The 16,959-nt window shown below is 37.9% G+C and overlaps 1 protein-coding gene across 7 annotated transcripts in view; it reads left to right on the top strand.

Annotated features, from left to right (window-relative positions):
• FRY (FRY microtubule binding protein) overlaps window positions 1-16,959 on the top strand; it is a 236,195-nt gene that overhangs the window by 57,389 nt on the left and 161,847 nt on the right. The window contains exon 1 of one of the 7 annotated variants that reach the window (XM_032678000.1): window positions 11,391-12,193. The exons of 4 other annotated variants lie outside the window; for them this stretch is intronic. In XM_032678000.1, coding sequence (XP_032533891.1) covers window positions 12,124-12,193 — 70 coding nt within the window. In that variant the 5' untranslated portion in view covers window positions 11,391-12,123. Of the gene's footprint in view, window positions 1-11,390; window positions 12,194-16,959 lie in introns of those variants that run through there. 2 more of the 7 variants (XM_032677999.1, XM_032678003.1) reach the window with 2 other exon arrangements.

Genomic DNA, 16,959 nt, shown 5'->3' with positions numbered 1-16,959 from the left:
CCATAAGTACTTGTTTTTGCATATGCAGATTAACCTGGATTTAGCATTACCTGTAATAGCTTTGGAAGAAGGTTTTTCTTGCTACTTTGAATCAATGTACATGGACCAGAAATAAATACATTCTCTGACCTGACCTGCATGCTGGCTTTTTAAATCTTCAAGCTCATTTTCTGGCCATGTTTCTTCCAATTGAACCTAAAATGTATCTGTTCCTGCGACAGCCAAAGTTCAGTAACGGCTCAGCCAGAAAAGTGGATTTGAAGAATTTTCTTACTATAAAATGCAGTGCCTGTTAGAGATGTTTGTAGATGCATATGAGCAGTTGGGAAAGCTGTTTAACCGTGTAATACCTATGAAAAGCATGTCTTTGATTTTTTTAAACAATTTTTTTGCAATTTGGAAACATAATTTTCCTTTTTCGCCTTTCCCCACCTAAACACCCATCAGCGTCCCTTGTGCTGACCGTAGTGATCGTGTGCTTCTGTAGGGATACTCATAACCTCATTCACAGCTGGAGCTAATGAAGGTAACACTTTAGCCCCAAGACACACACACTACCCAAATTAAATTGCTGCTCCTAACTAGTGCCACCACAAGGCGATCTGATGGAAATTATGGAGAAATAAGAGAGGACAGAACTTCACAGCTTTTCCAACAGTAGCAGAATCTTAGATTAACTTAAGTCAAGAAAACACACTCCACATCAAATCTGTTGTATTATCAGATGGGGTAGGAGTATCCTTATATTCTTGGAGAAGTTTCCAGTTTATAAAGGATTCTGCCTGTGCTGGTGCTATGTTCTTAGTTCACTGAATTAATCAGTAGGTAGCGATGACCTTCCTTGATCTGTGGAAGAGTTCAGGCGAGGTTCGTGCGTTAGAGCCCTGTGTGAGTCCAGAGGATACGGTGTCACTGAGCACCCGTACCTGACTGAGCATGAGCTCAAGTTCCACACTCAACACCGCCTGCAGCTCCACTGAAAGCTTTCAAAACAGGTGAATCCCAGTTGTTTATTTTTTATGATCACCCATCCCTTTTGAATTAGGTTGCTAAAGAAGTTAACTGGATTTTCTCCAGATCTAAGCATCATATTCAAATAAAAGTATTCTATCTCAGTGGATTGTTTTTTGTTATATACCCTGTATGTTAGATCTCACAGCTGAGGAGCCAATCCAGAGATCAAAAAGAAAGAAACTATTTTCCTCTTCTGGTCTGGTGAAAAAAAAAAAAAGACATGGGGGAGAATGAGATCTGCTAATTTTAATAAGTTTTTTAAAAAAATAGTTTAGATTTTCGGAGCCTTTAATGCTGCAGTGGACAAACAAGTACATGGGAGTTTGATACTTAACCAGATTAGGCACTTAATAATCTACAAAGCAACTGTTAGATGTTTCAGAAGCTAAATGCCTTTGAAAATCTAGACTGTGCTGACTCAAGATCATTAATCATTTTAAGTGTAGTTAAAGCAACTATAATTATTGCCTTTACTAGGAAATCACTCAATTTTAAATGTGACATCTTTTTGTGCTTTCTTCCTTGTGTACTAAGCCTAAAATATTTTTCTTTTAGTTCATAAAAAGCAGATTGTAAATTGTACATTTTTTCACTAAACTGCAATTTCCATTCAAATGTAGCCTGAGAGAAACCTTGAATAACATAAAAGAGGGTAATTTACCTTTTTCTAACATAAGCAATCAACTGTGTTGGATCTCGTAGCTGTTGGAGAACCAAGACATTTTTTTTTTAGCAGAAGGAGATGAACTCTGGAGGGTATAAAAGACCCAGTTACAGAGAATGCACATATATGTAACTTGGCCTGTGCAAGGATGCTTGTGCTTCTGTAGAAAAGCAGTAAGTTGGAGGATGCTGGAGCTCTGTTTATTGCCTGTGCCTAGATCAGAGAGTTGATGTTGCAAAACCTTCCCCACAGCAAGGGAGAGTCCTCAAACATGTGCTCATCAGTTAAAAAGTACTATATTGAGGAAAAAAAAGCAGCAAAGAAAGACTCTCTCTGAAATTGAGATCTCAACTGCCACAGGTTATTTCAAAAGGTGAAATAATAGGTATACTTATAGGTAATGTTTTAATTTTTAAAAAAAGTTTCCTTCCCAATGCTTAAAAAAATATTATAGAAAAGATTTTGCAAGTTCAGATCAGGTGTTCTTACATAAGATCAGTGAGATGTTTTTTTTAAACCAAATTGTTGTCTCCTCTCTAGCTAACATCTAAACACACTGTTCTGCAAGTTAAGGATATTACTTAGTAAGCTCCATACGCTGTGTCTCACCAGTGCTTGCTTGGGAGGGTTATATAGAAAGTGAATTCAAAACTACATAAAACAAGACATTCCATTCAACAACTAATTAGGACTGAGATTGTTTACTGACATCAGTTCTTCAAAGAATGGAAAAAATAATTTTGAGTAGTAACAGGAGAGCACTAAGACAGAGGTTGTAACTGGAGGGTCATCTGCATGTAATGAGGAATGTGAGGGAAAAGCAACCATGAGGAACAGAAATTTCATTGTAAAATCATATGGCCTGATTTTTCCTGACACTGCCTCACAGCAGTCATTTATGTAAAGTTCCTGGCCAGTTGCCTGATTCATGAAGATTTTTGTTGACAGCTATTTATGATTACTTTGGATATTTAGAATTATTTTCAAAGGGATGAAGGGCATAGTGATTGACAGCCTAGCTATTAAAGGTATCAAGTGAGCTAAGAAGTGTATGTTTGTATGCATGTCCTGTTTATAAACTGCAGTGAGGGAAAGAAAAATATATTTTTTGGTTTACCACCTGGCATGACTTCTTGGGTAATCCTGATTTTTGAAACATTACTTCTTCCCGCTTTGAAACAAAAAAGCAGTTTTAAAATTGTAGATGCTATCCAGCTGAGTCATTAGGTTCTTGGTCTAACTGGAGGTAGCACTGGTCTGAGCTACCTGAACCTGAATTTTTTGTTATCACTTTTGAGTAAAATGAGAAAAAAGCTCGTCCTGTAATGAACCAGGCTCCAGCTATGCCAAGCACTTCACTCACAGGAAAGATCTGAGTCCTGCTCTGAAGGATGTACAGTCTTGTTTGTGGCAGTACATGTCAGGGAAGGTGGCAAATCAGTATAGTGATACATACAATATCTTTCATAATTTGAAAAACTGGTAGATAACTGCAGATAGCTAACTGTTAGTTACCTTGGATCAGCTAATTCTGATGGTGCTCAGTATCCTGTTTCAGCCAGGTAATTCTTACGCAGGTGTTGGAAGAGGTAGCAGTTTTTTGATTCATTCAGAGTGAGTGCTGTATGCATAAGACCCATCTGAGGGAACTGTGGAGGTGTTACAAGGCCATGTGTGCCTGGCTGGTCTGATGGCCTCTCTGCTATCTCTCTGATGGCTGGCAGAGCATGATGCCTGATAGGAAGGTGTAAAGCAGCAAATGTAGTACAGCCTGATTCCATGTCCGTCCCATCTTGATCTATACTAGATGGAAGCTGGTTGAAACCCTTCCAACATGTGTTCTCATTTTATGAGAGAAGTGAAAAATCAACTTACTTTCTAAGGTTGATGTATCTGGTGGAGCAAAGGGACGTAAGCAGAAGGATACCTTTCTACAGAGTAATGAAAACGTTGAGGTGTGAGTATCCAAATAGGTCAACCAGAAAGGAAGAAGTGTTAATAATTAAAGACAAAACTAGAGAATGGAAAGGAAAGTTAAAAAAAGAACAAGTAAGCAAATAGCTTGTCACAAGAGCATCTTGTTTAAAGTCAGGGAAAGCTTTAAGAACTACTGTGGCAGAATTAAGAGAGAGAATATATATCTGTAAATGTATTTGAGATTCAGGAAAACATTGTGTTGAAAATCACACTGTAATGAGTGCCTACATTGACATAAGATCTGTCTGAGGGATGTGCTAGTATGAGAGAGCAAATTTGAGCTATTACACTGAAGATTCCACCTCCTAATTGGGTAATCAATGAAAATGTCGTACACTTGCAGCATGTTACAGGGTGGTATCTTGTGGAAGATGAGTATTTTGAACATGTCATCCTACAACAGAGACAAAATCAGGAAAACTAAGGTGTGTGATGTGATTTGTGTTTGGGCCAGGGATGCCTTGGTTTTGGCATCAACTTACCACTCTGAGTGGGTACACCCCCATCCTTGTCTGTCTTGCTCTGCTTTCCATCACATCTCAGGCACCTCTCTGAACAGTCAGGAGCTTTTCCTTTCCCAAGGCAGGTTCCCAGCTGGCTGCCTCCTATATGCCTGGGGATAGAAGGGAGAGATGAGTTTGCCCCAGCTCTGTGGCCCTGGTAAAAGAGGGGGAAACCTGCCTGAATCTCAGGGTGTGCCTGGTAATGATGAGCACAAGAATGAGAAGAAAAGCTGAGAACTCTTATATCTCAGGTATAGTCACATACAGTAATTGTTAGCTGTCCCTAGAGACCCTGTAGAAACAAATCAGGCTTCTTTGAACAATGTGATGAAATGAAAGGTATCCCGGCCCATGGCAGATGTTCAGACTAGTTGATCTTCAAAGGTCCCTTCCAACCTAAACCGTTCTATGACTCTATGAATATCTAGTGATGGGCATGCTCCAGCCCTTCCCCTCCCTGGCTTCTACTTCTCTGCCCTCCTATAGAGTTTCCTGTCAGGAGGGTAGAAGATATACAACTTACATTACAGAAGGGAAGAGGAAGGGTGGGGTTACGACATATATACAGTCCTAAATTTTTGAGTATGTGACTGAGAGGTTCAGTCTGTGCAGTGTGTAATGAGAAAATAATAACTTGAGGAAAAGAGGGACAGCCACAACATCTGTATTCCCTCTGTCCTAGGCTCTGTGTGACCTGGTACCAATCTCTTAGGAGTAAATTAGCAAATAGAAATTATACTTTGGGAAGTGGGTAGGGTTCAGTTACTACATCTTGTCTCTGAAAAAGCACCCAGAATTAGGGTCACAATCAGGGGCTGTTTGGAAATTTCCTGCTATGGGGAAGTTCTGACACATCACACTGGGACGTTTGGAGAGTATGCTATGTAACCTTGTTTCTAAAATACAGATAAGGGTTTGTTACAAAACTGAGAAGGAAATAAGTTTATAGGATACCAGTAATGGAAAACAGCTTGTTTAGGGATCATGGCTGGAAACTATGGTGAAGAGCAGGAAGAAAATACTGCTGAAGTTATTCTTCATGCCTGCTGATGCCTGTGGGCTGTGCTTGTGGGACACAGGCTGCATTTTGACTTGCACAGCAGTATTTCTTGCGTCAGTGCTGCCTGAGTCCGTGACCCAGTGGTAGTGGTGCAGATTTCATATTGGCTTATAGGATGGTATATTTTTGGCATATGTATGGTAAGTCTGGGCAAACAAAATTTGTTCCTGGCTGGCTGATGTTTCCAGACACTGTCCAGCTGGGAGAAACTCAGAAGTGAATGTCAGAGTCCTAACAGAACATGTCAGTTTAACAGCTCCAAAGCAAAGTCAAGGGAAGGATAATTGTATTTTGAATCTTGAAGGCATAATTCCAACATTAACCAATAAATCCTCTGCAAAATACCTAGTTATCATTTATTATTTATAGATAAGGCACAACCCCCTTACAGCCTATTTAATTACTGTAGTGAATTCACTGAACAAGCTGATGATGAGAGCTGGGTGATGCATGAATCTGTCATGTGTCTATGAAAATAAGTTAATTTTACTCTATTAGATTCCATTTAATAGGCTTCTATTTAAATATTTTATATAACTGTACCCAAATTGCCTGATATCCTTGCTCTGAAAATATAGACATGCTCTTCATTTCTATGCTGCTACCTTCCATTTTGACACAGTTTACGATGTAAACATGCATTCCCTGTGCGTTATTTACTGTTCTTCTTCTACCTGTTTTGCTTCTCATCACTAGGTGGCAATAGCTGAACAGTCACTTACAAACAGGAGGGAAAACAAAATGGTGCGGCAAAACTAGTGAGACATTAACCAAGAAGGATTTCTGTTGCTTTATTTAGAGCTTAACACATGAAATCAGGTTTGCCTAATGAAATCTTATTTTCTACAGTGCTTTCTGTCACTCTGTACTTTTAATTTGGACCCTAGCATCGTGTTTATTTTACCTTGTAAATCAGGGGACATTATAGTACATAGAATTCAATTGATTTAGATAACAATTTTGATCTTCATTTTAACAGAGGACATTAGTAAAGCATGTGTACAAGCTGCTTTGCTAATACTTAGCTCGAATTGTTTTGTGTTAGGCAAACTATAACAAGAAAAGCAAAAAACCCACTTTAAAATATTTTAATATAAGGAAATAAGCACATAAACTCAACAAATGCCAAGTTGAAGAAGATAAACTCACTACATACATATAAATACTCTGGGTTTTTTCTGCTTAAAAGTAAAAATATTATTCTTCTTTTGTTGCTGGCTTACACAGGGATTTGGTTTTTCCTCCTGAAACCATAGGGAGAAAATCAGATACCTAAACATAAGTGTCTAAAACAAGGCCTCCAAATGCTTCAGAAGGCTATGGATCTAATGTATGTCTTATGTCATATCTGCCAGTCTCTGTGAATAACTCACATACCTTAGGATATCTATAATCACCCTAGACACCTATATTTAGGCACCTGAATACTGTTCAACTATGATCAGTATCCATCTGAAAGCTAGAGGTTCCCAGAGAAGGGAATGTGAAATCATGAACACAGTGCAATCTGTTCTGGGATAATGACAGTATCATAGGTCCTTTTTCTTTTCCTCTTAGGTGTGTTCTGCACTGGTATCAAAGAGACCTGGGAATCATTCTTTGTAGGGTTGCTTTATTTTGCCCAGGAGGACTAGATTGTATCAAAATGATGAAAACCTTAGGAAGCAGCCTTTACTTACTCCTGGGGTGAAAAACTCCAGACAGCTAAACTTTTATAAAAACTTTACCACTGTAAATCCAAGCTGATTCCATGGAAATCAGACACGCGGGAATAATTCAACATACAACATTATTTGGCTAAAAGGATATAGCATTGACCCAAGTTAAGGAGGAAGAGCTTTATGAAGGCATAGAAAATAATAACAATAATAAAAAAAATGTTAAACTTTCAGTAGTTCAGCAAAGCTACTTTTGGCTTTGGGATCTGTGTCCACATCACTACTTGGAGGACAAAATTTGAATCCAGTGTTTATACTTGCTTTTTTACTGTTGTCATCCATTAGAGACTTTCAGCTACTAGCCTCATTTAGCCTCAGATTCTGAAGAGTTAAGATTGCAAAATACAAATAGGTCCTTTCATACCAAGCTAAAATGAGCCCTGGAAGATTGTGCAAGACTGTGCTATATTCAAATCTCCATGTGCTTTTTTAAGAATTCCTGCAAGCATTGCTCAGAACATAGAGGACTAAACTGCCTGTATGACTGTGATAAATTGTAGACATTAAAACTGTAAACAAAATTGCTACCTATACTACTAAATATTAAAAATCTAAATACCCAATTGGCAAAAGTAGTTACTCTAAGCATCATGTGTATATAGCGAGGAGAAACAGACTGCTTTGGACAAATAATTGTGCTCTGTATTGGAATGCTTTGGAGCTATTGTGTCATGCTGAAGGCACTCACCTCCCAGTGTAGGCATCTGAACTGGATGCCTCAAGATAGATATTGTGAATACCTCCAGCAGTATGTGTTTTTGTTATTCTTTTTCCTTTACTGAGTGAAAGTTTTGAAGTCTATTTTTCAGATGTTTTGTGATTAGAATAGCTGTTCATGCAACGTTCTGCTTATGAGAACAGTTCTGACCCTGCTGATGAACAGCATCACCCACTTTCTTTTGTCCAAAGTTGGAGCATGGAAACTCCACAGCTGCAGACTTTGTTTAGATAGAGAAGAGTATAAGCCAGGTACCCAAGGCTCCTGGATACATATCTACCAGGATACCTCTGATCTCAGAAGGCAGATGAGAGAAGAGAAGGTGCACTACATGTCACAAATGTGGAGTGTGAGTTAGACACAAATAATTTAAGCAATGCTTATATTATCATGGTAATCAGCAGGTGCTTTATCATGGCAGACCTATGAGAAGCCTTCCATTTTAGATCAATGGTTTCTTAACTGTGAAAAAAAAAGTTACATTCTTTTCGTCAACTCCCATGTAGTAATATTATAAAAGAGAAGCCCACTTCATTTGTAAGTATGTAAGTCTGCAATATCCATCATCAGACAGCTTACTTTCACTGACAGGTTTTGTGTGCTTATGCCTGTCTATCTTTCACAGCCTGGAATGTGTAATTAAATTGTAAATATCATATAGTCAGCAAGAATGGAAGTAGAAGCTCTGTATCTTCAAAACTCCTTAGTCTTTTGAGCCTCCCAAAAATAAGTTCAGAACACTAGGTTAAGATGCTGCTGTCTCTGCCATTTCAGTATGTTATTTCTGTTTAGGAGCGTTTCTAAAATGTGAGTAAAACCATGATAACTGGAGAATGTTTTATTTGAGCAAATTTAGACTGGGAAATATTTAAATTTAATTTAGCATTTAAATTTTTTAAAAATAATTTAAGATTAATGATAGAAGGTATTGAGATTTTAATTGGTTATACTTTTAAAGAGGCTATTAGAGGAAAAGTTAAATTCTGAAGCATATACTAAAAGGTGAAAGCAGTGAGATTCTGTGTTGTATATTAATATTGTGATGCAAAGTTTAAAAAAAGACCTACTATACATGAAATTTTGGTTCCAAATCACTTTGAAGAAAGTCAGTAAAAACGGTGCTAGGGGATCTGCTACTCCTAGACAGATGGCTGAATGTAGCTGTAGGCATTTTAATGTTATTCTGCAAGGAAGTGCAAGTAGGCATTAGGTGATACTTTAACATCCCAGACACAAACTCTGCTTATGGTAGTCAAATCCAGATATCCTTGGATGTGATAGCCCATTTATTTCTTTACCAAATGATCATAAAGTCAAGAAAGATTGTGCTGGTTAGATCTGATAGCTGGTGAAGACCAAGGACAAGTGACAAGAACATTACTGGATCATGTTCACACAAGCTGAGTCAGGATAAGCAAGGATAGATCTGCAGTTTTGAGAAGACAAACTTGAGAAATAAAAGGAACTGGTTAATGAGAGTTAAGAAAACAGGTACTCGCCTGCGAGGGATGTCTGAAATTTCTTTAACTTGAAAGCACCAAAACGAACCAACCAACAAACCCTTGAACTTTTTATTCTACCTGTGAGGGAGATGTGAGACCCTCAGGAACATCCCATGGGGCCCACTGGTCACCCACCTCACCTGGTATTCTCCCAACAGCAGAAGGCACTGTTTGGGAAGAGCTCACACAGGTGTAGCCACTTTCTGCAGCCCATCCCTCTCATATGCCCCAGCAAGTTATTGCAATGTTAGGGATATTAGAGGTATGTTTAAGTGTCCTTTAGAGATCTAAATTTGTATTTATTATCACCATTTTGAAGCTGCTAATGCTATCTACCTCCACAATCTCCAGCAGCAACAAGTTCCAGAAGCTCACCAGCCATTTCAGTGAATGCTCCAACATTCTTATGGAAAAGGACTGAAGAGTTATTGGAAGAATCCCCATTGCATTGTTAATGCAGCTGTGGCTTGGAGGTTAGAGAGTGTCAATTTAAAGTGAGCACTATCAAGAGTTCAGCTGAGTAAGAATAGGTGAAGGAATTGCAAGTAAATGGTTAAAAATCCTTACTCCTTTACAACTTTGAAACAAGAACATTGATTTTAAAGAATCCAGTATCCCATGAGGAAGAGAGATGGAATAAGAATTTGTAGGGGGAAGATGATTTGTATCAACAGAGAGACTGCTTGTCACTCAAGACTTTGAGTGAAACAAACTTTGGCGGGAGATTGTATTTAAAGGTATGGATTTAACTGAAAATTAGATAAAATTCAATATGGATTTAGGAAATACAACTATTTGCAAATTAACCTTATATTTTTATTTTCAACAAGAGAATTATGATAAAATTAATATATTAGTCATTTTCTTAAAAGCACTTAATGTAGCACCACGGGAAAAATTATTACTTAAATCCTTGAACATAGGAATTAATGCAACATTTTTGAGGGTGAATAAGGACTTCCAAACCCACCTGACATTGTCTCTGCTGAAAAATCAATTAGTGGGATGGTAGGAAGTCATCAGTCCTAGACCTTGGGCTTGCCTTGTTTGGTATGAAATTTAACTTTAATTATAAAAAGCTGGAGTGTGCCGGTTAAAACAAGATGGTACAATGAGGAGACATTGTCAGTGGGGCGGGTGGGGGAACAGATGGGACAGTGAGGTCTCAGAACATAAATTGGGGGCCCAGAGTGGTAGCAATAGGATGATAATTACCCATATAGGGAGGAAGAGGTGAACAGCTCTCATTGATGTAGTTGGTGAGGTCGAACCTGAGATACTCTGAACATTTTTGGTAGTCCATGTTCATGACAGGGGGTAAACAGGTTTTGAGTGAATTTCATCTAGAAACTGAAAGAAGGTTTAAAAAGCGAGTTTCTACAACAGCCTTCCGTTAGTGAGGTCACAAAACCTTATCTCTAGATGAGGTATGTTTACAGAAGACATTTAGCATATTTTCAGTGAGAACTGCAGGAGCTTGATCTCAATGACCCTTGTGTTCCTCAGTTTCCAATCCAAACCAAATATTCCACATACTGAAACTAAAAATAATGTGCGAATATAATTGCTGACAAAGTTTTTAGAAGAATCAGCAGCAGACAAGCTCTTTTTTGGCTCAGATACTGTAATTATGAAATGCTGCAGGAAATTTATTCCACTGAGTGTGAAAAGAGTACTGTTATTCCCAGGAAATAATATCTGGAAGGATGATACCAAGAACATATGAAACAAAAAATATTTTGGAAACTGATTCTTCTTCTTTTTCTTCAGTACCAGTAAAATATGCATAGTGATGTAGTATGATTATATGAAATAAAATCTTAGGAATATGGAAATTGTACCTAGCAATTAAGTATATTTGTTGAAAATACAGAGAAATTAACAAGCAGTGAATTGCTTCTGCCTTGTTTTCTTATGTGAATTCAGTTTCTTTTTAGAAACCATTATTCAAGATAAAAATTATATCAAACCAAGAATTTTCTGTGACACTTTCAGAGGTGAATGCCAAGCAGTAAGCTCTCTGAGTTATTTGCCGTTACAAATTCAGCCTGCTGTCTCTCATCTTTGTTAAGGGAAGGGAAAAAAAAAAGTGCCAAGAAAAAAATGACAGCACGTTTTTCTGTAGCAGTGAAAGAAAAGCAGAAGCAGCCAGTCTGAATGCCGTGGGTTTAGCGTTCTGGAAGTGCTTCTGTTGTGCAACTGGGCTGAGGGAGAGCCTTTTTTTTTCCCCAACGTCACTGCAATCAGATATATGGGTGCAGCTCTGCTTTACCGCAGCATGATGCAGTTGTGTATAGTTCAGTGTGCTCTTCTTGGGAACAGGCGGAAGGAGAGCAGCTGACCAGAGCATGCAGAGGATATTCATTAGAGTGCCTTTTTTTCGCTAAAGCTAAACAGTACGTGTGAGATTCTTCCAGCTGCAGAAGAGGCGGTGTCAGTGGGGCTTCAAGTTGATACTCGGTTTGCAAGAGGAGGTGCATACGCTAGGGCTGACAGCTTCTGATGGGAAAAAAGCTTCAGACAGGCAAGACTGCATGTTATTAAAGGCACAGCTCAGACACCCTTCGGGAAGATACTCTAACTGTTCTTATGGAACAAGTGCTGTGGTACTGCTTTTCCCTTAACCAACCAGAAGAAATTTGCCCAGCTGTGGAATGGAATAAATGAAAATACTTACTGAGGGGGTGAGGGAATAAAATACTCTTCAGATATAATTAAGGACAAGCCCCGAAGGAAGAGCAAAGGACAAAAATCTCATGGTGTGTTTTTGTTGTTGCTGTTGTTGAGATTTTTTTTTTTTTTTAATGAGCTTACCTACCATGAACGGAAGAAGTGGATCTGTGGAGACTTCATTTCCTCCTCTGACCCCTCGTTTACATCACTGACTGGTGACAGTCACATCTACATACATAGTACCTGCCACTTCAGCTGCTCAGAATTACAGAAGCCTCTTTGTATGCAGCAGACATGGCTAGCCAGCAGGATTCTGGCTTCTTTGAAATCAGTATCAAATATTTACTGAAATCCTGGAGCAATAGTGAGTAGTAGAAGAGTAATCTTTTCATATTATGCATTGCTTGGTAAATAGCGAGGATAACCTAAAGGATAGAATCTTATCTTTCTATGTGTTTGTGTTATATAAACCAAATAATTTTTGCTTTCGTCAGCTCTAAAAATCAAAATGTCAGAGATTTAAATAGGTTTCATTTACTGCAAAGACTGTAATGAGATTATACTAGATTTTGCTTGATTGAATTCTGAAGTTAGGCTGCTTTCTGGCTATAATAGTACATTTCAGAGAGTACATTCCAAACAGCGTTTCCTGTCTACATGTTTGTTTGATTTGTTCAGACTTTATCTAAATATTTTTGAAAATGCTGTTTAATCACAAGGGTGTGGCATAGCTCAGAAGTTATTTTTTGTTAATTGTGCACCGGGGACAAAATTACAATTATTCTACTTCAGGTCTGAAAGTCATTTTAATGTGATGAAAAGCAAAACATCAGTTGCTTGTAGCTGCACTTCCCACTCTCTATGTTTGATTTCAGAATCTTATGCAATATTTCCCTCCAGAAAGAATCCATCTGTTTATCTGATCCAGGCTGGGTTTTGCAGAATGTAAACAAATAGCATTTTAGTCTTCCTTAGTCTTTTCAGTATTGCTGCTCCTGATTTCCATTGATGTTTAAATCAATCACTCTTCAGTTTTTTTAGCTATATTATGTAATGAAGATAGCTGAGTAAAAATTAGTGCTTGCAAATATATTCAGATTAGGTAAGGCCATGAGATAACTCTGGCAGAAATTACTTTTTAACTTAAAATACATGAACAGTATATTCCTTTTCTATAGAAGGTTGTATTAACAATGCTAAATTTCCATATTTAACTGTTTTTAAAAGATAGAACACAATGTCTCTTGAAAAATCCAACTTGGCTATATATTTAATAAGGTGCTGATCATCCTACTATCTATAATATATAATTTCTGCATAAAAGACTAGTATTTTTAAATTCTGTGGTATAGAAATATTTCAAAATCTGCTCAATACAATGAGAGTACCTTTATACATGCAAAGAAATAAAAATAACACTATATTAGATATGGCACATGCAAGACTTGTCTTCATTAAATGATATCCATAGAAACTGTATTTTTCCAGGTCATTTGTAACCTCAGTAACACTGGAGTGCTTGTTTGATACTGTTTTTCTACCACAAGTGTGAAGCCACCAGGGAATAGTGCTATTACCTAAACAGCATTGCTTATCTGCCCTCCTTCCAAAATATTTAGTGCATATTCATTCAAATCAGTGATCCCTCAAGGACTAAAAGAGAATTTTGATTTAGTTACCTTCTTGAACTAACGTTAATCAAATACTGAGAACATAAGTGTATATTGTGACAACGCATTTTATAACAAGCCAGTCACAGTATATGACAGAAGAAAAACAAATCAGTTTATGGTGCAGAAATCAAATCAGTTCTGGCATTATTTTTGCAATAGCCTACTGTAACTTGAATACTAAGTAAAGCTAGCACTTAAGAATGAAAAAATGACTGCATTATGGAATTAAATGTAATATTTTATTTTTTTTTTCTTTTTCCTCTATGTTGAAGTGTATCGAAAGTATTTGAAAACAGGAAAGATAATTCTAGTCTGAAATTAGAAGTCCCTAAATTCTGTTCTAGGGAAATGAAAATAATATATGAATAATTGATATTTCTGACATTCTTTTAGTGGATAAACACACCTTCTACTGTATTTGAAGAAACAGTAAGAGGAAATTGGGTAAATTAACCCAGGTTGCCTTAAACTTGAGGAGTTTTTTGCTTTCAGTGTAGAAGGGTATATTCATAAATATGAACATACCCTTCCTAGCTGAAAAACAAAGTTTGGTAAGAAGACAGTAGGGAGTTCAAAAAACCTAGGGCTTTCTTCAGCTCTGCTATGTGATGGGTGGAGCAGAGGAAAACAGTTCCCTTGCTTGAGAAACTGCTGGGAAACCTGCACATGCATGCACAGGAATATGGTTTTCAGAGAATAGCTGCTGTGCCTGCCTACCCAAGAGCAGAAGTAGGCTATAAATTATGCTGGGGCATTTACATAGCAGCAAAAGGTCTATCATACAGTTTTGAAAGAAAAGTAACTTTGGTTCCTACAGTATATATTTTGCTCAAACAATAATAGGGCAGAGGTGCTGTCCGTATACGTTTCTGCAGATTGGCACTTTAAAAGAGCAGTTTTATAGCCCCACAAAAACTAGGCCTTTCCACTGATTTTTGTTTTGACTTACACAGAACATTAACGTTTTCTAACAGAATGCCAACCATATCCATTGCCCATACCATGAAATATACTCAGTTCTTCTTCTTGGGTTGCCAATTTTCTCTGATTTTCCTATCTAGCATTCTTGACACGCCAGGCAGGATTTCAGTTCAGTGTCACACAGCACTTGTCAAGGTGTTCACCTAGCATGCTGCTTGCATTTTTATTTTCATCACCCAGCTAAGGAGGCAGGTAATTTATGGGCAATGGATTTGTTTCATTTTAACTATTGTAGTCAGAATGATACAGTCAGTGGGTGTTCTCAGTGAGTGTGCGCTCTTTTTCCTAAGGGACAAAAAAGCCAAGTCACAGTCTGGCCTTCAAATCATACCATCAAACTGAGACACCTCAAAATACTCCTTTGCTCTGCATGTGTCAATAAGATACCATGCACATCATGCTGTCTGAAAAATATTCCTGTAACTTGTTGGAGATGGGATTAGACCCAGGATTCTCTGGTTGGAAAATAAGAATAATCATTTAATTTTTTTTTTCCAATCTCATTTGTGTTCTGATGTTTTCTTAAATATTCAAGTATTTTTGATCAATGCTGCATTATTCAACAACTGCATTAATCATTTGCATTACTTTTTGAAAGCACTGCTAAAATGGCTATGTTTGCTCAAAGTGAGTGCTACTCATTTGGCCCACTGACGTTAAAAAGATAAATAGAATAAAATAGAGCTCACCAAAAGTAGGAGGATTAAGTGGCTTTTCCTCAGTTTAATTATGGAAATATTACAAAATTACAGTTCTGTAAATAAATACTTCTAATTTAGTCAAGCATAACATATGAATACAAATGTTAAGAATTTGAAACCTGATCTTTCCTTAGATTTTTTTTTACTTTTTTGAATTAATCTGATAGATTTATTCTGAATTTAATTTCCAATTGCTTTTTTCAAATTCATAGTTTTAAAAAAAAATCTTGAGTAGAAATTTTGAAATCAAGCTATAAGAAACTGGAGTTTATAAATTCCATCTTTTGTGGTTTCTAGATCAGTCAGCAATTAAATGTACTGGAGAAAAGGATTGTATGGAAGAATCTGAATGGCACAGGTAGATGGCTCACTTGTGATCTCACAAGTCAGCTCTTCTGTGGGCGAGTAGAAACAGCATTTCATTGTCTCCCAGATAGATAGATCTACTAGAGACAGATTTTCTAGGTGTCTTTTTGTGTAATGAAATGAAAGTGCACATTTTGCATACTGAATATTTTATTTACCGCTTCTCATAGAACAGAGTTATCTTCAGGGCAGTATTTGAAGGATTGCAATGCTTGTTTATCTACCTTTAAATAGCAAGATTTTTTTTTTCTGTGGACTTGTGTTTAATTCAGACTCAGAATAAGGCCTTTTTTAAGTATCAGGACTTCAGGGCTCTTTCCCATGGCCCATACTTCCTTGTGTTCTTCTGTTAGTAGTCACCGTCCACATCAAAATCCTCATATCATTATCCTCTTTACCTTTGTGCTGTACAAAGCCCATTGGTCAGTCCTCCTACTACACACTGTTCTCTGTGTGCTCCTGTGTGCCCGGTCCCTGTAGCAGTGGCTAGCAAAAGCTATTCCTTGTTTGCTTGTTGTGATATAGAGACACCTACATCAGCTCAGCTACTACTCGCGTTCCTCAAACTCAGCAGCATCCCACAACACTCCCAGGAGGATCTCTGGCTCCTCCATGGGTTGCTGGTCATGTACTGAGCTGAACATGGGGCTAGCATCAAAACAGCTTCTGTGGTCAGTAGAGTATCAGGCACCAGAGAAACTTCTCAGTGGCTAACATGAAGCCTGAGGGGTTACTGGTTGCCATGTGGTCAGCCACATTCTGTTTTTCTCTTGAAGATATTTTTCTACCATGTCAGGAACAGAAATTAATTAAGAACTTTCATCCTTCATTAAATGAGTATAATGCATGAAGCAATAAAATTCAACCTTTTATAGAGAATATTCTTGTGTTGATGATCACAAGAAAAGGAAAGCCACCAGCACTTTCTTAGATAAAAGTCTGCATTATGTCTAAGTTCTGTGGTGCACTAGTTTGATATTCTAGGAAGATTTTATTGTGCAGAAGGTTGATAACAACTGTGTTGCAGGTTCCCTTATCTCCAGGTGAAGACAGACCTGTTTAAAGCTAAATAGCTAAACACCATGCTATCAGACTTAGTGATTGTAGCAAGATACCAGTCAAGGAAAGAGGCTCATTCCCGTTTCTCAGTGCCCGCTTAGACAAACACATTGACTGAACAAGAGGAACCTATCCTTCCCTGCCATCTCTCTTGCTCTAACATTCCAGACCCAAAGAGAGCTGATTCCAGAAGCTGATGTGCTGCAAACTCACCCCGCGGGGAGACGATCAGTTCTTGCCTGAAGCGGCTGGGGAAGGGACAGGGTCATGTGGCTGCAGTGAGCAGCCTGGCACTGACATACAAACTGGAGCCTGGACAGGGGCCATGCTTGGACCTGCCCCTTGTGCTT

The sequence above is a fragment of the Chiroxiphia lanceolata genome, chromosome 2 (genome assembly GCF_009829145.1).
Source record: "Chiroxiphia lanceolata isolate bChiLan1 chromosome 2, bChiLan1.pri, whole genome shotgun sequence".
Taxonomy (NCBI): domain Eukaryota; kingdom Metazoa; phylum Chordata; class Aves; order Passeriformes; family Pipridae; genus Chiroxiphia; species Chiroxiphia lanceolata.
This window is presented reverse-complemented; position numbering and strand designations above follow the sequence as displayed.